This window comes from Nycticebus coucang, chromosome 6, assembly GCF_027406575.1.
Source record: "Nycticebus coucang isolate mNycCou1 chromosome 6, mNycCou1.pri, whole genome shotgun sequence".
Taxonomy (NCBI): domain Eukaryota; kingdom Metazoa; phylum Chordata; class Mammalia; order Primates; family Lorisidae; genus Nycticebus; species Nycticebus coucang.
Window position 1 is genome coordinate 13,493,439 of NC_069785.1, and position 25,072 is coordinate 13,518,510.

General features: G+C 36.3%; 1 protein-coding gene across 2 annotated transcripts in view; it reads right to left on the bottom strand.

Moving 5' to 3' along the window:
- LRFN5 (leucine rich repeat and fibronectin type III domain containing 5) overlaps window positions 1–25,072 on the bottom strand; it is a 229,198-nt gene that overhangs the window by 7,579 nt on the left and 196,547 nt on the right. For both annotated transcript variants that reach the window (XM_053595823.1, XM_053595822.1), the window contains 2 exons: window positions 8,139–9,543; window positions 4,816–5,525 (listed from right to left, as the gene is read on the bottom strand). In XM_053595823.1, coding sequence (XP_053451798.1) covers window positions 4,816–5,525; window positions 8,139–9,523 — 2,095 coding nt within the window. In that variant the 5' untranslated portion in view covers window positions 9,524–9,543. The remainder of the gene's footprint in view (window positions 1–4,815; window positions 5,526–8,138; window positions 9,544–25,072) is intronic.

A 25,072-nucleotide genomic window follows, 5' to 3' on the forward strand; every position in this document is an offset into this window, starting at 1 on the left:
GGTAAGATGCTGGCCCCGTATGCCAGAGGTGGTGGGTTCAAACCCAGCCCTGGCCAAAAAAAAAAAAAAAAACCAAAAAACTGTTATTTATATCTTACTTTAAATAAAACCACATTTTTAGGATGACTCATGTTTACTTCTCTTTATGTTAGATATCTGCTACTAGGATTGATTTCTGTGATAAAAAAATTTTAAGTAACTAAATAAAAGAGAAAAAGACAAAGATCTCAAAAACAAATTATATTTATAATCCCAGAGTAAATCTATCTAGCATGGGAAGGAGAGAACTGAGTAATTTGTCCTTTGAAATTTTTAAAAATCCTGTTATTGGTTTTAGTTCTGCCATTTTATCTCGACGGCATTTTGAAAATGACATATTTTTTCATACATTTAATTATTATAACTATCATCAAAGGATAAATTGTTCGTTTTATTATCAATCTAGGAGGATAAAAATAATCACTTGCACATAAAATCCACCTCTATGCTGAAGTCTCTTCCCTAAGACACTTAAATGAGCTCACAGCAAAGGCATCTATATTTAAGGCAATTTCACTCTTCTTGAGATACAAGGAAGAGTTAACAAGGGCAGGACAGTCGACAGTTTTTCTTTTGCCTAATATACATGACCATTATTTTCTTAGCGTTATAAAATTCAGTTAGAAATCAACCAGGCCATAGTGACAATGAACTTGTATCTGCTGTCTTCTTTGAAGGAAGTGCTCATTTGCACAACTCTACCTACAAGAAGATGCTTATACGTTTACGAATTTTTTTTAACTCTTGACACTTCAAGGATTGTTTATTATTGTCAATAAATGCAAGAGAAATTGTTAAATTTAGGAACTAAAAGGCAATGTGAACTTTGGAAATAGTTTCTTCTCAGAATATAACTGAATTAAATAAATGAAATTTATTTTGGAAACAAGTACTTTATGAATGATTTCAATTGGAGAGAAAATAATTCACCAAAAAAAAGAAGATAAATAAATTCCCATATATAAATTGAATACATTTAAATTTTAAATTATTTGTTAAATTATGGAGAAAATATGCATCTTTCAAAGAGTAGACTTGCTATGTTTAGAGATTTGTCAGAATACATCAAAATTTATGTTCTAAAACCTTTAAAAATAATATATATTTACAAACCCAGTAAAATCCACTGTTTAAAGACAAAATAGCTTACTGCAAACTCTACTGACTCCATTATTAAATGAAAGAATTAGCTGCAATGTGGGTGTTACTGCATCTGATTTAAATTATACTTGCAATACTTGTGTATTTGTGAACTTTTAGAATAAAAATAAACAATATCCACCAAACTAAAATTTGCTGCTTCTTACAATTTTGAGATAGCTTTAGATGCTTGATTATCCATTTATGATGCTCCTGTAATAAACAGTAAGTAGTTTGGTATGTTAAATTAGGGAACAGTAATTCAAAAGGAACAAAAACAGTACAAGAACATATATTATTTTTTAAATGTTTGAAGAAAATACATATTAAAACATGCTTAATGACAAATCTATGATTAGTCAATTTTTACATTGAACATGCCGAAATCATAACTTAATATGGCTGAAAGGGAAAAGGAAATTAAGAGCAAGAAAGAAAAAATGATATATATAATCTGCATACGTCAGCAACAAGCAACAGCAAACCACATACTATAGATCACTTAGATTAACATTTGGCTGATTAAATGAGGATTCCAACGAATGGCAGAAAGAAAAATAAGAAAAGAGCAGAGTATTTCTAGCTTGTAATATAATACCTAGGTCATAAATCTCTATTTTGCAAATTAATCAAAATTCTCATTTCTGTATCTTTCTCTCGGGCCCCATTTATTTATTTATCCATTTACTCATTCACTCACCTTAACAAATACTATGTTTCAGACATTATAATAGGTAACATCATCCCCAATTCTCCCATAGATTTATTTTTGTCATTTCATACTGCAACTGCTCTATGGAAAAAAATCCTCATATATTTATAAACAAACACAAAAACCACTTGACCAGCTGGGCACGGTGGTTCAGGCCTGTAATCCCAGCACTTTGGGAGGCCAAGGTGGGTGGATTGCCTGAGCTAATAGGTTCCAGACCAGCCTGAGCCAGAGAGAGCCCCTGTCTCTAAAAATAGCCAGATGTTGTAGTGGGCTCCTGTTGTCCCAACTACGGGAGGCTGAGGCAAGACAATCTCTTGGGCCCGAGAGTCTGAGGTTGCTATAATATGTTGCTATGATACCTTGGCACTCTACCCAGGGGCAACAAAGTGAGACTGTCTCCAAACAAACAAATAAACAAAAAAACCACTTGACCTTCTTAATAATACTATCGTTTGTTCTCTCAAATTATTAACTTTTAAACAGATAAACACAGGTCAGAAATTCACCTACCTATCATTTTAAAGAACAAGTCTTTAAACATTTGGTTTAAATACCTGGAAACTGGCCTGATAAAGTCAATAAAAAATTATTTTCAATGGCTTTAGTCAAACAAAATAAATTTCACATGATTAGACATCATAGAGTGGTAAATATTTATGAAAAATAAAAGATATTTAATTGCAGTCTCTTTAAGAACATACACAGGGCATTGATTTTAACAAACAAAATACAAAATTATTTCATGAATAGACTGGAGTAGATTAGCTACGATGTTCTCTATGTTGTGTGAACTCAGTTTATCTTTGATCACAACCTTCATAATACCAGAAATTCTTTCTCTGTGGATACATTTCTTGAAGCTTTAAATCTTGAAAGCTTTTGTATGTTCAAGATTTTTTAATACTGTACTAATAAGTCTAGGAAGGGGAAAAGTAATATGCTTTTGACTATCAGCACCTGGTGAGGAAATATGCAATTGACGTTAATTGAAAATATTTAGTTGGGATTAGAACATTATTACAGTTATAGTGTTGAAAACACACATCACTTTGAGTAGTGCTTGGATTTCACAAACTACTACACGTGTGATCTCATTTATTCCTCACAAAAACTAGAGACCTGAACAATGATGGTTGATGAATCTTTACAAATGTGATAAGCAAACTTCAGAAAGTAAAGCAGAGCAGAGAAGCGATTTAGTAAATGCTTAAGATAATGAAAGCCCATTGGGTAATTTTTCTTTTTTTTTTTTTTTGAGACTGAAAGTAACCATTGACTGCGTTAATCTTACACTCTATTAAATGACATCATGATACATCTCCTATGTTTTAAGTGGTATTTCAAGTGATATGAAAGAGTTAATATACTTTTACTGTGTGTTTAACTTAGTCCCAGGGAATAATTTACACAAGATAGTAAAGTACCCATCTTAGTATGGCTGAATTTCATGTTCTTTTGTGTAAGGTAACAGGTCTAAGTTCTCCAAACAAAACAAACACCCTTCACATTAGCCCCATCAATGGATCTTCATTAAAAAACCAAGCCAGCATATAATTAAGTTTTCAGCAAGGAGACAGAAAACAGTTATCTATAAACCTCGATTTCAGTGAATTACCAAGAATGCCATATCAGCAAGAAACAATAGTTTTCTAATTTTAAAATCCTTTTTCAAAATAATACATTCTCTCTGAGATGCCTGATTTTTAACTAAATTTATCACAGATTTTGGTTAGAATAATAAGTGCATTTACTTTAAGAAAAAAAATTCAAACGCAGAAGTATAGTGCCAAAAAATAATAAAAAAAAAAACAGTAGCTGGTTAATAAGCAATGAGCTTGTATGACTTATAAACATAATGAGAACGCCATTAGAATTTTTTTTTACTTTTACTTGATGATAAAAATAAATACCCCCTTTGATATAAGGGAAATCTTGTATTTTTGTTTCCTTCTTTAACTTGCATTAAGAGTAATATAAAATCCATTCATTCAGTAAATGTGCATTAAATGAATGCAAACACTTTCATATGCCCAAGTAGATGCATATGGGATTGCAGTCTGTGACTTAAAACTGATTGGAACATTTGCTAAATGCAAAATGAATACAATTTTTTTCTTTCCACTGAAAAAAACTGTATCACAGAAGAGAAATATCTTAGAACTATTAAGGCACCTGGACCGAGGATGTTGTTTACAAGGATGCTTATTTTATTATTGTCTGGGCATACTAATGGACTACTTTATTTTGAATAACAACAACATGAGGTTACCCTCTACAACATTTTCCTAAAAACACGGGCAACATCATTGCCATTGGAAGAAAATGTTCAGTCTACTCATTAAAAAATACCAATTACCCATAGGTGGTTCTTTGTAAAGTTGGAGAAATATCATTTTTTGTGTAAGAATTTATTTCCCCTTTCATTTTGTGATCTGCTGTTGCAGAACCCAGAAGTTGGTTCTAGAACAAGGGAAAGGCACTGCTGCTCTGCCATGCTTTTCTTCCCCCTTAACCACTTTATTTATGTCACCTTCCAATATGTATGTGCATGTGCTGAAATGTATATCCTGGAAGGTTTATACACAATCTGGGCTCTACTAGCCATATATCAGAGAGACAAGGCTGGAATTGCAAATTCCAATTCCCTATATGAGTTCTCAGAATGATTTTTCATTTCAGAGAAATAATAAATTACACAGAGCTTTCCAATATCCACTCAGAATGTGAAAGAGTTGCTTTTCCACTATGACCATCCCAGCTGTCAGACTGAATTAACATCCCATTCATAGACATGCTTCTTTTAGAAAACAGTCCACATGTGTTCAGTGAGTTAATATAACAATAGTATTCTTTTAATTCTCCATCGAGGGAGTACCTGTGTCTTGCTCTGGCTCCCTCAGCAGGCAAAGTGAGAAACTTACTTGGCTGTGTGTGTGCTCTTTGGGGTGTGGGCCCCTCGGGGGTGAAGTCAGGAGGTCGGCTAGCTAGCTGCAGTGCAGTTGAGTTGTTCCTGTTAGTGTTTTGGGACTCGACACTTGTGACCGCTTCACTCTGTGGTTCGGTGCTTGGCTTTGTGCTCGTCTTTCTCTTCTGCTTTTGGGACACAGAAGTGCTTGAAGTCCAAGAAGGCGGCAAAGCAGAGGTAGTGGAGGAGGAGTCCTGACTCAAACAAGTTTCTGAGGATTGGATGGCGCTGTCACTGGCTGCTTTACCCTGGGCGCTTTCGTCAGGGCCCACGGCTTGTTTGGACACAGACTGGGTCAGTGTGACGCTGCAGCCTTGTATTTGAGCCCCGTTAGTTTGAGAATAAACGTTGCTGACCTTGGTGACCTTGTGTTGCCCATTATTGTTGCAAACCTTATACCGAATCATTAGAATGATGATGAAAACCAGCACAGAAGCTACAATGATTCCACCAATGATAATAATCATGGTGCCTCCCAAAAACTGTGACTGCATGAAATGGCACCGCACATAATCCTGTTCTGTCGTAAACTGGATGCAGCCAACAACTCTGGTGGCCGTGAGGGAAGTGATGCCATCGTCATATATGGCCAAGACACACAAGTCATACATAGTTCCAGCAGCCAGATTATTGACCAGAAAGGTTTTGCTCGTAGGAGGAATCATCCTGAAGGACAATGGGATTTGCATTAATATTTACAGTCAAACATGGACACACCAAGTCATCACGCCTCCAGCTCAACCCCATTTTAGTATTTGTTAAGACAAGCACATTCATAACAGATAGGAAATATGGGAAATGATCTAATCTTATATCTACCCTGTTAAAATGGCTAAATGCCATCGTTGGAGTCTGCATTATATTAATGGTACCTGCAGCGTGCCTTGACAAGCTTACTAATTACACGGCCTGGCAAAGCAGGACTCCAAGTAAAAGCCACTGCTAAAAAATTGTTTTTGACAAATTGCTTTTGAAAAGTGTGACTGTGACAATATCTGACTCCTAAACAAATCCACTTAGCACTTGTGGCCCCTCGATGATTAAAAGCCAATTTGAAGGAGTGGAAGACGCTGATGATCATCTTGGAGATCAGAATGGAAACGCGTTTTAGAGCATTTATTCCCCAAATCAGCATTAAGCTGGTGTGAAATAGTATCCACTAAATCTACCTTGAATTAATAAGATTAAAATGTTTTATTTACATATCTCATCCCTTTCTAATGCCTTCAACACTTGGTCCCCAAGTATACTTTCATATATAAATGAAGATGATAAAACTATATGAGTCGTATGATCTTGGATATTTGAACGGTTGTTGACCAGAGTACAAATCCCTTGTCCCATTGTGTATTAATGCAAATGTTCATCAGAGCACATCTTCTAAAGGTTACAAAGTCTGAATCATTATATTCTAAAAGTGTTGCGTGTACTGTGGATGGCTGTTCTCCACTAACTTTTGTTTTCAGTTGCAACTAAACATGACCTAAATGAAAATTAATTTTGGGGAAAAAACAAGACTCAAAACCACATTTTCATCCCTGAAAGTGAATTGTACATATTTCAAAATTTAGCAATACTCATCTGTTATAGAACCTAAACAAGATGTTCTAGATTTACCAGGAGACGTTCAGTTCAGAGTTTACAATCAGGACTGAAATCACCACCATTCGGCAAGTGCGTGATAAATTCCAGGTATTCCTAAGAACTTTAAATACGTTAAAATTTAATGTTTACAGTGACCTTATGAGACAGGCATTGTCACTATTTTAAGTATGACAAAAGTGAAGGTTGTGGATTCAATTAATTTCCACAAGGTCACAAAGAATTTACTATCGTGGCAGCCTTGAAATCTTCATATCTGGAAAATAAAACCTGACTGATTTCACAGAGCTGATGTGCTATATAGATAATCCAGTCCAGGGGCTCCCGAAAGGTGAGGGTTTAATACCTCTGGGGTTACACTAAGAGCCTGCTAGGATGAAAGGAAACCTCTTCACACTAATATACATGTATTACAGGCTATGTCTCCATATATGTAACGATAAGAGGATTATTAGAAACCACTTAGTCTAATCTCTTCCTGGTAACAATGAGAAAATTAAACCTCTGAACCTTACCTAGGATTGGTCGTATGGCTAGCTAGGAAAGTTTTGTTTTTTCCTACTAGCCCATGCTTATTTTTTTTTTTAATTACTCTCATTTACATAAGTGGAATCAAATTATAGTCAAGAATTCACCTGCGAATATATATGAACTGATTTGATCTGATTTCCAAAAAGCTTAAAGACAAAAAAAAAAAAATCAAAACCATGATTTTGCCTCATTTCCTAGGGGTAATAATAATCTATCACAAATGAAATTATATGAAGGAGTAAAAATGTGTATTTTGAAATTATATAAAGGAGTAAAAATGTGTATTTCCAACTGAAAATTGGACAAGATGTGACTATAAATCAAGGAGGCTGAACTTTAGAAAAACATACCAGAAATTCTTTAGCAGATGCAAATTGTACATAATTATTCTTGCCTGGAAAGGAGATGACATACTTAACTCCCGTGACACTTTCACTGCTCAAAATATTTGTAAACTTTTTCTTGGAACTGTCTTAAGAACCAGAGACAAAACACACACACACACACACACACACACACACACACACCCCTCAATCACTCAGAAAAATCAGTCTCGTTATTTTATAGTTACATCCTATTTTTAACCACAAATGGCAATACCCATCTTGATCACCCACCTTATTCACAAGACTTGACTCCAAATGGCTTTTGCTTGTTTCCAAAATTCAAATTCACCCTCAAAAGACGAAGATTTGCCACCAATGAGGATATTCAAAATAGTATGATGAAGGTTCTAAGATAATTCCAAAACTGCTTTGAGCAATGGCAGCATCATAGGATATGGAATAGCTTCCCACCGTGACTTCCTTGAAGGAAAGAACACTCACGTGGCTGTGTAAGTTCTGGTATGTTTTTGAATTTTTAAAACAAGTCAGTCTTGTTCTCTGATAGTCACATCTCTCAGATGAGGGGAACAAAACGTAAGTAAACATAATATTAACTACAAATTTGACTGCTCTGAAAACACCAAAGTATTTCCCCACACACATTCACCACCTCTTAAAAACCTTACATTATCCACCTTAAAAAAATGGAGTACTATAATTACAACACAGAAGCATTGTCAATTAAAAAAATATGGGTGGTCCAGTAACAAGCTCTACATGAAGATGCCTGGCAAGTACACAAAGTTGCTTTTTTTCTTACCTGTAAACAAGGGTGTCATCGTAAGTACCATTGTACTGGATTTGAAACATACGTATCCCAGGGATATTTCTTTGAAAATTGAATTTAAGCAGTGCTGTTGAGGATGTTGCCTCTGCCACCACAATTTTATCCTGGCTCATTTTCGTATCACCGTTACTGCTGCTAGTGTTCGACCCTGACTTGGTAGAAGTTGAGATATCTGAAGAACCAGGATCAGGCTCGTGGATATGGTTCGTACTGTTTAGTAAGTGGGGGAGCTTAATTATATGCAGATCCACGGTCTGGGTTGCTTCCCCTGCCGGATTGGAAGCAATGCAGGTAAAAGCACCTGTATCCTTAACAGTTGTTATGAGAATGTCCAGGGTTCCATTATCATAGACCAGAGATCTTGTTGCATTGGAAATCAGCTTCCCTTCAGGAGAAATCCAGTGAATTGCAGGTTCAGGGTCTCCCCTGGCTTTGCACCTCAGTGTTGCCCTCTGACCCTCCAAGACTCTCATTTCGTGTGTGTGACGAGTAATGAGAGGGGGCTCACACAAGAACTCTTCCTCAGGAATTGACCAAAAATAGCGGCCAGTTAAAAGTGCAGGAGAAGCACAGGTCTCTAGGTCATCTTCTCTGGACAGTCGCCTCAACCACAACAATTCACAATTGCAATGCAAAGGGTTTCCACCGAAACTTAATGCAAAAGTAGATGGGCTTATGATTCCTGAGGTGGCTAGTACCTGAGCTCGCTGAAAGAGAGGGTCAGGTGGTAGCTTTTGCAATTTGTTGGAAGTCACATCTAACCGAGTCATCTTGTGCAAGTGGGAGAAAGTCCCCTTAGGAATGTTGTCGATCATATTGTGGTCCAGACTCAGGGTGTGCAGGCTAACCATCTTCTCCACGGCGTCCCAAGGAATGGTTTCTAGATTATTATAGGACAGATCCAGCTCCTCAAGGGCAAATACATCATCAAATGCTGTAGAAGAAATTAAAGTCAGCTGATTGTTGTTCAATATCAAATGATGGAGATTAGAAAGACCACTGAACATATCATTCGTAATTTTAGTCAACCTGTTGCTATTCAAATGCAAAGCCCTCAAATTCCGTAGGTCAGCAAATGCATGAGGTGTAATGAAACTTATTGTATTCCTGGATAGAGTCAGGTCCACCAAGCTGGTCATGTTGGCAAAATCTTTCCTTTTAATATTTGTAACAAAATTGTCTGCCAGCCGCAGTTCCACAGTTCTTCTGTCAATGTTTGGTGGAACAAATAAAAGCCCTTTCTTGGCACAAAGGGTTGCAAGATTAGGAGACAAAATTTGACAGACACAACGCTTTGGACAGATCTGAGCTTTCACTGCTATGCCAATGAAAAGCAAATAAAAAAGAAATTTTTCCATTGTAAATCAGATTTAAGAGCCTGTAAGAGAAGACACAAAACATAATGTTAGCATCCAATCATTTAATCAATGTTGCTATTCCTAGAAGAATAAGATTTCAATGTAATTTTGAATATGGAAATATTTTTGTTTACATAGAAAATGAGTATTTATATTCACTCTTTACTAATCGGTACTAGGGATGAATAATATATCATTCATGGCTTCATAGGATTTAAGATGAAATTGTAAAAACAAAAGAGTAAAAACAATATAATAATTCTTTAAGTGCCATTTTTGAAACATTCCAGGGAACTCCATGGGTATATGAAAAAGGTGACATCCAACTTAGACTAGTGGTTTCAGTGGTCCCCTAAAGCCTGAATGGCATTCTTTTTATAATGAAGTTCATACTACAAGAGGCATATTTAAAGATTTACAAGTACTTCAATCCAGTAGCCTATACAGAAACAGTAAAGGACAGTATTTGCTGTTGAGTTAACCTTGAGCAATAAACCTTCAAGGCAATTAAGTATTGATTAATTTTTTCATCTTTACAAACTAACTCGACATAGTTTAACTTTCACATTCTAACTGGAAAGGTAGTAACTTATGCTCAAAAATAATAAGGCTGAAAACTTGCCCACGAGAGCATCAAGTTCCCTATGTTAGAATATTGTACTCGTTATAAATGTGGATTTTGAAGATAATTTATGGAAAGCATCATCAAAATACTCAAGTATTTCAACAAGATACCACATTCTGTTTTCTTTCCCTCAAAATCTTAATGCATATTCACCCAAATTTAATTTTGAAAACACTTTGATAATTTCATTTTGCAATTGGATCTTGAGTATATGCTATTGAAATCCATCTTCAAAAAATAGAAACACTACATATGTGACTAAAGTTCTCATGCATTGCATGAAATCTTAAACACCAGGAGGGTAAATCACTGTGAAAATCACTCAAATTTTATTTGAATATAAATGTGAGATGTGGAATTTTACCAGAAACATTGTGCCTAGTTTTCTATATAGAGCATAATTTTTGTAACAGTGAATCATATATGCCTATGTTATACTATATTAAATGTGGTTGTAATTAAGAATTATCTTTTTCAGTGAATATAGATAAAATCTTCTGTTCATGATGAGTATTGAACAAGCTTTTCCACGACAAACAATGGCAAAAGTGAAGTATGTAAAACACAGTTATTAGGTATTGGAACCAATCGAACCCAGACATGTAATCCTTAGGACAGTGAACCCTGTGTTCATTCCTGGAAACTCTTTCCAACCACAGCAGAGGGAGGGGAACAAGGCCCAGTGTGAATCGTCCTGTGAAACTGAAGCGATGGAGGCTGGAGAATGGACTCAGGTGGCCTGAATTAGTGGGGCAGAGTATCAGAGAGGAGAGAGTTCATGAAGCCAGAACCCCAGGATTCTATGGAGGTGGAGACAGGGTCATAGGAACCAACCACCTCCAAACATGGAGAAAAGGGATGAAAGGGAAGGGAACAAAAATCCAGGGAGTGACCTGTGGAAAAATATTCAGAAGTTAAACCCAGACAAGCACACGTGCCCTCAGCACGCACACAAACAGGTACACTCAGCACGCGTGCATGTACACTCAGCATGCACACACACAGGTACACTCAGCGTGCACACACACAGGTACACTCAGTGCGCACACACAGGTACACTCAGTGCGCACACACATACAATTGCAGTGTGCACGGACGGCAGTGAGGAAGAAATGTATTTGAAAAATAAAGACAATTTTCCAAATGTTATATAAAGAATACTAGTCTATAACACAAACCAAACTCAACATAAGGAAATCACACCAAGACACCATAATCAAACTGCTGGTAACTAGGGAAAAGCTGCCTTAGAAGCAGTCACGGGAATAGGGCAGAGGTCAATACAGTAAATGAACAACAGGGAAGGGGCTGCTGCCTCCTTGCTGACTTCCCTTTGTAAATAGAAGGAGGTGGAAGAGGATGCAAAGGTCTGGAGATAATGCAAGACGGAAGGGAGACGCCTCATCCTAGGTGGAGTGACATTTCATAGAAGATGAAAATAAGGTAAAAACTTTTTAAAGGAAACAAAGGTTTTATTACTGCTAGACTTGTGCTAAAGGAAATGTAAAGGATGTTCACTTTAGGCTATAGGAAAATAAAATCAGATGGAGGCAACAAATCTTTAAAAATGGATGGAGAACGGTGAAGGTGGTATATCCGCAGGTAAGTGTATACAATACGTGCACACACACAAGATGACCCTTGCTCTGCTCCCCAGGCTGGAGTGCAGTGCTGCAGTCATAGCTCACTACAGCCTTGAAATCCTGTGATCCTCCCACCTCAGACTCCTGAGTACCTACAACTACAGGCTCAAGCCACCAGGCCTGACTAGTAAATTAGAGACGAGGGTCTCATTACATTTCTTAGGTCATGAACCCTTGAACTTAAGGGATACTCCTGCTTCAGCCTCCTGAGTAGCTGGAGTAGCAGAGATGTGGAAACAATTTTTAAAATACGAATGCTCTGAAATATAAAGAAATCATTAAATGTACATAACAGAAGAGGGTACACTGCAGAAAAAAAGTGACAGTGAACTTGAAGACAAATTAACAGAAAAAAGTCTAAACTCAGACAAATAAAAAAACCTAAAAGAACAGAATAGGAAGTCGGAAATTCCAGGGAAAGTACTTAAATAATCATGATTGGATTCCTAAAAGGAAAGGGATAATGGGTTAAAATAAATATTAGAGGTGATAACAGCTGAAAATATTAGAAATTTGTTGACATTAATGATCTAAAAATATCAATAGAGCAATAAACACAAAAGCAATTACATCCAGATGTCGACTGCTAAATATAAAGAGAAAAACCATTAAAAAGATAATACTTATATAAAAAATAGCCACACAAACTGCTTCTGAATTCACAATTAAGGCCAAAAAATTGAACAACATATTTAAAATACATAAATAAAAAAAGAAAATAATCTGTCACAAAGAATTTTATAACTAACAAAACTATCCTTTAAAATGAGCTTAAAAATATTCACAGGTAAACAAAGTCTAAAAAAAATTATCTTAGGTAAGGCATAATGAAAGAAGTTTACCCATATAAAAAGAATAGAGATGATGGACCTTTTGGGAAAATATAAAATCAATACCAAGATGGTAGCTTTAATCCTATATCAAAAACCTTAAACATAAATGGAATGTAAAATTAAAGGCAAAAAATTGTTAGTTTGCCTAAAATGGCCAGGTCCTATATAAATCATTTAAAAAAAAAAATCATTTGGGCAGTTCCTATGGCTCAAAGGAGTAGGGCGCTGGCCCCACATGCCAGAGGTGGCGGGTTCAAACTGGCCAAAAACTGCAAAAGAAAAACTTTGGAAATAAAAGACATGGACAACTGAAATTGTTAAAGGCATAAAAAAAATAAGTAATGAAAACACTGAGCATAAAAAAAATTGGGCTTGCCTATAAATTAGAGGAAGGCAAAGGATATACCAGACATAAACAGAGGCATTGTATAGAGAAAAATGAATTCACTATGAAAACATCCAGTGTCCATGCATTTAACAACAACTTGGAAATACAGCAAGCACATGGCGGAACAAAAGGGAGGGTTTTTTTTTAAATCCACAATTATAATTGTAGATGCAAACTCTTCCCTTTCATTAACTGATAGAATAAACTGACAAAAAATGAGAGCAACAGCTAGAAAAGATTTGCCCAGAACCACAACACTTTTAACCAACCCAGTTCAACTTATAGTTATGTAACACAACTTTATGAAATACAGAATAGGGCGGTGCCTGTGGCTCAAGGAGTAGGGCACTGGTCCCATATGCCGGAGGTGGCGGGTTCAAATCCAGCCCTGGCCAAAAAAACCACAAAAAAAAAAAAAAAAGAAATACAGAATACATATAATTTCTGTGCTCACAGAATTTTACTAAGATAGTCTGTATAACCGACCTTAATTCTCGAAAGCTTTTAATTTAAATCATACTAAACATATTCTCTGACCACACTACATTTCATTATAAACAAATGAAAGCAAAATATCTAAGAAACACGAGGCTGTTTGGAAGTTAAAAATCATATGCATTAAAAAAAAGAAATCACAAGAAAAAAAGCTAATGTTTTCAGATGAATGAAAATAAAACAAAGTGCAACATCTCATGTCATAAAAAGTGGTGTGTCTATGTTTTTATGGTGAATCAGACTGAAATAAAATATGCTTTGAAATCAGTTATGAAAATATAATATATAAAAAGCTAGCAAAAAATAAAAAGCAAATTAAACCCAAACAAAACAGAAAAAAGAACTTATGGACATAAGAGCAGAAATCAAATAATAGAAAAAAATACGCAAAATCAAAAGTTGGGTTTTAGAAAAGGTTGATAACATTGACCTATCCCAGCAAGATAATTAAAAAAAAAAAAAAAGAAAAAATTACCAATGAGAATAAAAATGAGACATCAGTAAAAATCCCAGTATGCCAATTAACTCAACAACTTAGAGGAAATGCCCACATTCATCATAAAATACAAATTATCAAATTACTAACACAAGAAAACACAGAGGAAAGAAAACATAAAAGATATAAAAATAGCATATTCATCAAATAAAATGAATTCAAAATAAAAATCTTGCAATAAAGGTAATCCCATATCAAGAGTTTGATTTATATATCTATTATAATATAAAATATAGTACATAATAAATCACATATAATTTAAACATGTAATTATATCTAATTAAATATATACTGCATGTATGTGAGAGAGAGAGAAAAGAAGATAAAAAAAGGGGAATCTGGGCAGCACCTGTGGCTCAGTGGGTAGGGTACCAGCCCCATTATACTGAGGGTGGTGGGTTCAAACCCAGCCCTGGCCAAACTGCAACAAAAAATAGCCAGGCATTTTGGCGGGTGCCTGTTGTCCCAGCTACTCAGGAGGCTGAGGCAAGAGAATCACCTAAGCCCAAGAGCTGGAAGTTGCTGTGACCTGTGACACCACAGTGCTCCTCAAGGGCAACATAGTGAGACTCTGTCTCTAAAAAAAAAAGGAGGTGGGGGGGAGCAAATATGGTAAATTTGACTATTTGGGAATTTGAGGAAAAAGTATGAAGAAACTCTTACTGTTCTTGCAACATTTCAATAATAATTAAAAGGTGACTAATTTTTCCAGAAGGGAATAGGGGCTTTTCATTATTTTCCAAATACTAGTTTAAAAGGAAGAACATATAAAATTGCACCTCATCTGTAGTTAATTAGAGCTCACCCATGTTTTAGAAACACGTATCGTCATTTTCTATTTCATAACCTGATTTGCTTTTTATCATACGGCGATATATACACATCCTTCAGGATACAATGATTTAGAAAGTAAGTGAAGAGTAAAATATGGATCGCTCAACTCTACGTTTAATTTCTATTGGAGACCTCTGAGTAATGAAAACCAGCATATAAATTATTTTAATGAGCTTTCTGAAGTTATTAGGATAACAAGAAGATTTCAAAATTTGTAAAAGATTGGAGATAAAGGTTCATGTAAAGAGGCATAGTTTTCACTTTCTACAAATATTAACTAATCCTTGACATATGTGTTAAATGGACACATAACTACTTGAAAATAATAAGGTGAACTAAAGACTAGTTGCCATGTTTTCTGGAATTAATAATTTAAAAAGTAATAAATATCATCAAACACAACATCCTTATATTTATCTAGTTAAGTAAAACTGTTTCAGTCATAATCTGTCTTTTGTTTCTCTAAATTATTAAACATAAGCAACACAGATAGGTTTTTATTAAATCTTTGAGTGGGGCTGTCACTCAGCAAAGAGTGATACAGTTGCAGCTCTTTCTATATTTACCCATTTCTAAATTATATGTTCTTTGAAGTAAATTCCTTTCAGACACAAGGTGACACATTTATAAATAAAGCAGAGTCTATCGCACACAAACTAGAAAATGATTTTCCAGCATTGCATCCATCATTCAGCTCATGGCTATTACATAAGATCCACTCAAGAGAATCAGTATTTACTGGGCAACCAGGATGGAATATAAAAGCAAATTTGGATTTTACAACCAACTGAGAGCATAATGTACTCTCTGCAGAAACCAATATGGTAGCTATTTATATGTTGAGTTAAAGGAAAGCTATGGGGCTCCTCTGGAGCTGCCTCACCATCGTTCAGCAGAACTCTGTCCTTTCACTCAGTGGCCCTTTTGCCCAGGCGAATCCTTAAGGACCAACAGTAATACCTATTGATGCTAATGGGTTATTTCAGAAGATGCCGAAATGGTTACAGTATTGGGGAGGATATTTTACAATATACCTTAGGCAGTGAAATGCACTTCATAGTTTTATTTCAAATATTTTAGTTTGTGTGCCAATTGTTTTTCCAGAGAGACACTACGATGTTCCATTCTCCATTAAAACACATACTGAGGATATTATAATTGAACCTGTTAAGTGCAAGCCTCAAAATATGACATGTATTATGTATATCAATTATCTTTTGGTCCTTGATTGTAATAGTCACTAGTAAAATTACTAATCACATTTAACATAATAAATTCTTGAAATTCAGCCATTCATTCTTTCATTACTTTTTGAGAAAGATGTAATTGGCGCCTTCAACATTTACCAAGTACTTTTCTGGAACCTAATAAACTTAGGTTGAAAATCTATAAAGAAAAAGTGTATACACAATTAAAACAGATGGTAGACTGAGAAAGTTTGTACTTAGAATACCTTTTGATATTTACATGTATAAGTTCAAATAGCTGTGTGAGTTCTTAATATAGCAACCTGGAATTTTTGGTCTCTAAGGGTGTATAACATACATGCATTTAAATGTGAATACATTAGTATTATTTATATAAATTGACTACAGATAAGTGGCCAATTATGTAAACAATGTAAATGATTGAAAATGTACCCTTCTGATTGCAAGGGGGACTTTACCTAACAATTGCAGTCAGAGTAACCTGGCTTATTGTACCCTCAATGAATCCCCAACAATAAAAAAAAATAAAATTATAAAAAAAAAAAAAAAAAAGAAAATGTACCCTTCATGGAACATAGGTAAACATAAAGGAAGTAATGGTCTGTTTATTTTCTAGATGAGGAAACTAAGATTGAGATTGTGATAACTTATAATAAACCAATTCTCAGAGTAGAAAACTTGCCATGTTCCCTCTTAACTTTCAGATGTACAAAAGTTTCAATAACTCCAGGCTTTATAAAACTGAGGTGATGTCTATATACAGAGATTTTTTTAAATGTCTTTAAAAATGTTTATTTAGGGTGGCACCTGTGACTCAGTGAGTAGCGCACCAGCCCCCTATACTGAGGGTGGTGAGTTCGAATGCAGCCCCAGCCAAACTGCAACAAGAAATAGCCAGGCATTGTGGAGGGCATCTGTCGTCCCATCTACTCAGGAGGCTGAGGCAAGAGAATTGCCTAAGCTCAGGAATTGGAGGTTGTTGTGAGCTGTGACACCACAGCACTCTAGCGAGGGTGATAAAATGTCTCTAAAAAAAAAAAAATACATATTAATATTATTAGCTTATATGATGCAGGCAGAATTGGGACTAAAGATCCCATTCTTAGCAAGGGAAAACACCCCCATAAAAAGGGAAAAATAAAGAAATAAGCTGAGGAAGGCAGAATAAAGAAAAGTCAGCTAGTTTACTTTTAAACCAGCTGCTTAATTTTTTATCTGAGCAAGTTTCCTGCTTTTCCTAGAAGCCTGGTCTGTGGGGGATACAGCTTGCAAACACACCTGCTGTATCTCTGAACACTGAAGGAATCATGGCCACAGAGGAAGCTGTGTGCAAGGCCTAGCAGGAAACATTAACTAGGCTGTCTCCTGCCCATTGTGGAGATTTGTATTTGGCCAGGGCAGAAATCAAGGGAACAGCTCGAGCCCTAAAATAAGGGTAGGAGGTCTTATATCCCTTATCAGAGAGGAAGACCCACTGTGGTGGAGAGGAGCGGGAACTTCCTTGTTCCCACTGATCCTTCAGAGGAGATTAATGCCAGTGGAGTTTTACTTCACAGTGAACTAGTGGGGATTAACACCCTCCTAGGTAACTGTGTGTGTGACCACAGGAGGCTGCCCCTACACAGGCTCAGGTTCCAGATTTCTCAAGACTGCTCAGACTCTTAAAGTTAATGATTATAGAAATAATAGAAGCTGATACACTTGGTCAGAGAAACTGCTGGCATCTTTGCTCCCTTCCTCAGCTACCCTCTGGGCTAACAAGCAAACAGAATTCAATAAAATCTGAGTGGAACAAACACTCCGGGCCACTCACTGGAACCCCACAAACAGGTGGTGGTCCCCTATGCTCCCAACTTTGAAAATTCTATTCTGTGTATCTTGTCTGGTTGTCTCTTGTGGTTTCTACCTTTACATTTCTTCAGTTGATTGCAGCTAGCTCCACGGGTCTTAAAGAACCCTGCCGTGTGGGTGGGATCGTGGCAATATTAGAAAGCTAAAATGGGCTTGTACTATCACATACATATTATATCAAATCTTATTTAATCCTCACTCAACTGTAAATAGTAATTTTTATTCTCATTATATAAGATAAAGTCAAATGTAAGAAACTCCTCCAAGATTATACATAAGGTACACAAAAAGATAGGTTTACTAAAGAGATAAATCTATTTTGCAAGCCCATGCTTTTCCTAAAGTGATAGATTGGTAGTGGCAAATATTATTTATACTGTGTTTTTCTGATTACATAGCACTTTCACAAAAAAGATTGTTAATTCTTACAATGACTCTTTAAATTCATCTAGTCAACTGCTCATTTATTTTCTTGGTCTCTCTTCATAATTGAATTGCTTATAAAATATGCTGACTGATTATTATGGTAAAGACTTAAAAATATTAAGAAGACAACTAAAACATTACATTTAGCAACAAGTCCTTCATTTTTCTTTGGTATGTCGAGACATGATTAAAGTCACCTGAATGCTTTAATACAGAATGCCAATTGTTTTAAGTATTTAAATCCCACTTCATAGAAAGAAAAGTGTTTTTTGTATTTTGTATATAAAAAGGTCTCAGGATTCTCTCATCGGTACTGGTTGGGTTGTCACTTACCTTTGCCTACTAGAAAGTCTCCCTACCAGAGACTATATACTTTTTTTGCTGCAGTTTTTGTCTGGAGCTGGGTTTGAACCCACCATCTCTGGCATATGGGGTTGGTGCCCTACTCCTTTGAGCCACAGACAATGCCCAAGACTATATTGTTTTTAAGAATTCATGGACCCTGAGAATATGTACTACTAGAAGCAGTGAAGGCGAAAGTTTTCTCTCTTGCAGAAGAAAATAGCTTGAGGAGAAAAGGCCACCGAGAGCAGCCCAGGACTACGAGGCTGTGTGAAGATTCCCCGCAGTCAAGGAACCACAGCAGTTAGGGCTGAGTCAGCTGGCACAGGTGTCAAATGGTTCTCTGAAATTAATTTCCACTGATTGTGAGCTCTCTTTATGAATGCTCAAAAGTAAGCAGGAAATATTTGGAAAGGAGGGAGTGATGTATACAGAAAAGTGATGTATATTTAAAACTTTAATTAGGCCAGTGGTGCCTCTAAGACAGCAGTTCTCAACCTATGGGTCTCGACCCGCAGGAACTGTATGAAAGGGCCATGGCATTAGAGACATTGAGCACCACTGCTCTAAGGGTAAGTATAATGAATCTGGGGAGTAGATGGTTATCTGTCTTGACAAATAACTCGATAATCCACTTTGTACTAAAAGGTGAGTTTCCCAAGATGCAGCTTTTAAAAGTGCTATGAAACAAGGGCTAGTCAGACCCCTTGCTTGATAAAACTGAATTAAATGAGTACAACCTTTCTGGAAGGAAGTATGGAGAAACCTCAAAGCACTCAACCTAGACCTCCCATTTGATCCTGCAATCCCATTACTGGGCATCTAACCAGAAGGAAAAAAATCCTTTTATCATAAGGACACTTGTACTAGACTGTTTATTGCAGCTCAATTTACAATCGCCAACATGTGGTAACAGCCTAAATGCCCACCAACCCAGGAATGGATTAACAAGCCGTGGTATATGTATACCATGGAATACTATTCAGCCATTAAAAAAAATGGAGACTTTACATCCTTTGTATTAACCTGGATGGAAGTGGAAGACATTATTCTTAGTAAAGCATCACAAGAATGGAGAAGCATGAATCCTATGTACTTAATTTTGATATGAGGACAATTAATGACAATTAAGGTTATGGGGGGAGGGAAAGCAGAAAGAGGGAAGGAGGGAGGGGGGTGGGGCCTTGGTGTGTGTCACACTTTATGGGGGCAAGACATGATTGCAAGAGGGACTTTGCCTAACAATTGCAATCAGTGTAACCTGGCTTATTGTAACCTCAATGCATCCCCAACAACAACAACAACAACAACAAAAAAAAAACTGAATTAAATGCACTGTGTGGAAGAGGAGAGAGGACTGGAGAAAAGACAGAAAGAGGCAATATTCTGTGTAAAATGGTGGCTTCTACGTAAATAAGCAGAGGTAAGTGTTCTGGCAGATAAAGATGATCTCACTTGCTGTGCTGTCACGCTGTTGCTCCACATTAATGTCCCACCTGCAGAAGTCTGTCCCAACATGTCCAGGCCTTATGGGAAGCATGAAGCACCAGGGTAAAAAGAGCTTATGTTCCACGTCACTGATAAGGAATATGAATGTCAGTGCAGGTCTAAAGACGTCATTAGGCATCTAAGACCCGAACTTGGGATTCATGTCTCAGGTTCTACTGCTTCTCACAGCAGGATAATCCAGTTTCTGGGGACACAGGGGAGAGGTTAGGTCTACACATGGAACACTGTCACAGATGTGAAATGCAATGAAGTCACCATCCTCCTATCTCAGTGTAGTAGAAGACCCTGTTTTGTTCCAATTTCCATGAATATGGCCGCTCCCTCTCCAGAATTCACCTTGATTTATGACAACTTGAAAGGGCATGATAAAGGTTGTAAATAAAAGTTACAATACGAATGTCAATGTTATCGTGAGTGTTTCCAATACAGTAAATGATTGAGTACTTCACCCCCATTTTCCTTGAAATTCTGAAAGGTCAATCTCTGAGATGTTGAGATGTCACACAATCCCTTGTAGCTCAGTGTCCGTAAGGTATGTAACATTGCTTGTAACCGTAGTTCCTGTGGTTATACTGGCCCTAGTGTGCCGTTGTCATAGCACTTAGGGAAGCACACTCAGAAAGGATGATCATGAGCTCAGAGATGAATGACAGGATGCAGGCATTTAGAAACAAGGATAATTCATCACAAAGATGGAGGTTAGACTTTTTCTTGATATTACTGCGGGCATTAAAACACCTTAACTATTTGCAACAGATAATCTAATTGAGTAGCTGAGATTCAGCAAAGCTGAAAAACAAAAAACAGGAAAATAAAGACAGATACATAGAAGGAGAAAAATGAATTTTGCTGAAGGTTTAAATACTAAATATGTGTGCGGGTGGAAAGTTCCGGCAGTACTCCTACAGAAATATTTTGACAAACTAATACCATATGGAAGCTTTCATATCACTGAAATCAATCTCTCTCAAGCAGCAGACAGTGTTGAGACCATGACCTAGGAAATTTGTTAAAACTGAGAGTTTGAGAATAGAAGATGTGGGAACAATTTTTAAATATATTGAATAAATTCTTTCAACGTTATTAAAATGGACAAAAAAAGACAAATCTCTTCTATTCATAAACAAACGAATCTCGACTGGCTACAGTATGATTTTTCAAATATACATGTAAAAGTACTAAATACAAATATGCCAAAAGGACTAGAAAGAAACGTCATGTATATTCAAGTTTGTATGACTATAGATACTTCAGATAGATTTTTTCAAGTGTATGTACATATTTTGTATAAAATCACAAAAAAATGTTTAACCCTGACTTAGATTCTATTCATACTAAATTACCCGTGTTAACAGTAAGTCATAACCATAAAAGTTCTCTATTAATAGACAGCTTGTTGACAGGTATTACTCTAAGCTATAACAAAATAGTTAAAAACAAATATTTTGTGATGATCAAAGTGGGTAAACATAGTTAATATACACTTTTCATCTATCAGTGAGCAGGGTTAGCCCTAGCCATTCAATCCCTAAAGTAAGTCTTGATAGTAAGTTAGTTAGGAAATTTTATTAATTATTATCAAGTTAACCAAAGAAAATTTTATAAATAATTAGCTATTGAGTCAAATATAGATATTCCCTGACTATAGAATGTAATATAAAAATAGGTTTCAGACTTGATCATTGGTTAAGTGTGTGGGGTAAGCCCAAATGTTGGGCAACTTTCTCAGTTTTGGAAAAGGTAAAAGTGTGGATGGGGCAATAACCCATTTCCCCGAAAATAAGACCTACTTACAGGAAAGATAAGACGTCCCCTGAAAATAAGACCTAGCACATCTTTGGGAGCACACCTTAAAATAAGACACTGTCTTATTTTTGGGGAAATAGGGTATTAACAAGAATTTGAAATATAAGGGGAAAAAGGTCTGGATATCAGGAGAAATGATAATGAATTTGACATTGAATAATCTATTTTTGAAATTGTCTGTCCTGTTTAGATCACGGGTGGAGAAATACTGAAATAAACAAGATACTGGTATTAAGATCTGTGAGAGGCTTGGCGCCTATAGCTCAGCGGTTAGGGAGCCGGCCACATACACCTAAGCTGGCAGGTTGGAACCCGACCCAAGCCTGCCAACCAACAATGACAATTACAACAACAACAAAAAAATAGCCAGGCATTGTGGTGGGCTACTATAGTTCCAGCTACTTGGTAAGGCTAGAGAATTGCTTGAGCCCAAGATTTGGAGGTTGCTGTGAGCTGTGATGGTGCAGCACTCTACTGAGATCAACATAGGGAGACTCTGTCTCAAAAAAAAAAAAAAATCTGTGAGAATACAAACCTTGAAGGATGTAATGGATATGGCTAGTTTGCAGACAGTAATATGTCATGTTAAATTTTTGATAACACTCTATTGTCTAAATTTGAGTTTTCCCACTGTTGTTTATTATTATACAATATAACGATTTTTTGGATAATGATTATTTTTCAGTTGCCAATTGCCAAGGCTACTGACACAAACATTTTTTTTAAAGGAGATAAATATAGTATATACTATTTATCTCTAGGGTTTTGGAAATAGAACCAGATCAATTTTTAATAATCCACTCACCCCACATGTTTTACAGTTTCCAAAAACTGCTGACTTTTGGGTGAGACAAATGAGGTCCACATTATTTTTCAGACAATACTAGAGTTGTTAAAGTTGTAAAAATAGAAAAATACAATCTGAAAACATACTGACAATCTAGCATGCAAGTGAATTACGGTATCTTGATCAGATGGAATACAATACCATTCAGAAAAATACGTGAGAGTTAAAAATAATGAGAAAGTATGTGTTACTGTGCATAGTCATCTCAATTCTAAGACATCCCTGTCATTCCTATTCCCTGGTATAATCTTGTGTAATCTTCACCCATGAAGTGTAGTGTGGGTAAAGCTATAACTTGCTTCTAACCAATATTATTAAGTGGCAATGATGAAGTGATTTTGTAGATACAAGACACTCAATTATTTGATTTTTGAGTTAATAAAAAATAAGCTATTCTGAGAGAATGGCATATTGGGTGAGTCTTTTAGAAAAATGTCCAACCAATCCTTGAAGCATGAGACTCCAAGCAGCAGAGACTCTCTCTCATTCGTTGTTGAGTTTGAGGAAGAAGTGTCAGGATTCTACAGCAGTGAGGAAATGAATTTTACCAACAACCTGTGAGTTCTTCCCTATTAAAGCCTCCAAATGAAGGCTCAATCAGACCAACACCTTTATCCCCGCCATTGGCAGAATATTTAGCGAAGATGTGCCCAGACCTCTAATTCATGGAAAAGTGGAGATATTGGATGTATACTGTGCACTGTTTGAAATTCAGTTAATTTCATAATCATAGAAAAGTAATATACATACCTATATTTGTATTTAAAGTGAACTATAAAATGAGATGTGCGCTATAATTACAAGTATGTATAAAACTAAAACTAAATATAACACTTGATAGAATTTTTATTTTGTTAATGTTGGGGTAGATAACTTGGAATCTCTTTTAAACAGAATGAAATACTAATGAAAGGCTTTTAAAACCCTGTACAAAGATAACACAATGAGGGGTACCAGTGTAAGATCCCACAAAGGTAAGCTTACTTCGCCAAGAGAATTTTTCCCTGAGAGCTTTTGCCAGTTATGAAAACAGAGACTCCCTAACAGACCTGTGGTGTTGTATATGGGCCTAGGAGATGTAAGGAAGGAAGGTGTTTTCCCCAGCACTGTTTTTAATAACCCTTAACCATAAACAACCACGTTTTCTACCCAGAGTAAAATGAAAATGTCAATTACAATTAACAAGGAAATACTATAAAACAATGAAAATGAGTGGCTGCTGCTCCAGGTAGCAAAGTGTTAGTCCCAAGTGTAACACTGACAAAAGAAGAGAGACGCCAATGATACATTCTACTCCATTTAGGTATGTATGACATTCAAAACCAACGGAAAATGCAAAAGGTGATGTAACCACAAATAAAAGCAAGTCAAGTGATTAACATAAAGTTTTATTTGGCAGGGAATGGATGGGATGTGGTCTCCACAGGAAGCAGGGTCTGGGGGTACTGGCATGTTTAATTTCCTACCTGAGAAGTAGTCTACACAGCATTCATTTCATAAGCACGTCATATTGCAAGTGTGTGTTTTATGCACTTTTCTTCCTTTTATTTCATTTTATTTTTTTGAGACACAGTCTCACTTTGTTACCCTTGGTAGAGTGCCGTGGCGTCATAGCACACAGCAATCTCAAACTCTCGGGTTCATGTAATTCTCTTGCCTCAGCCTCCCAAGTAGCTGGGACGACAAGGGCCTGCCACAGGCCCCACTGTTTTTTTAGATACGGGGTCTTGCTCTTGCTCAGGCTGTTCTTGAACTCCTGAGATCAAGTAATCCTTCACTTTGGCCTCTCAGAATGCTAAGATTACAGCCATGAGCCACCACGCCAAACCCTATGCACTTTTCATTATGAAAGTTATATTTCACACATACAAAAAATGTTTAAAATTACTAAAATATTGAGTAAATAATCAAAATGTCCCAGTGAATAATAATGGTCTTTATTCAAATGTTTCTTCCCATTTCCAACAGGCAGACACCACTAAGGTGATGAAGGAGAGGTGGAGGGCAGTGTGTGCTCACCACACTCCACGGCAGTCCCACATGGCACAGGTCCATAGGTTCTCAGGGGCTCATTTCTCTGTGTCCTTTGAAGCCACTTTTAAAGAACTGATTTATAAGAGCCATTAATGGTCTGGCGACATTTATTCATTGTGTTATTTTTGTCTGTGCCATGCTTGAGGGAGCATCATACTTTACTACTTTACTCCATGAGGTTATTTTTTGCTTGTTTTTCTACAGTCTTTTAA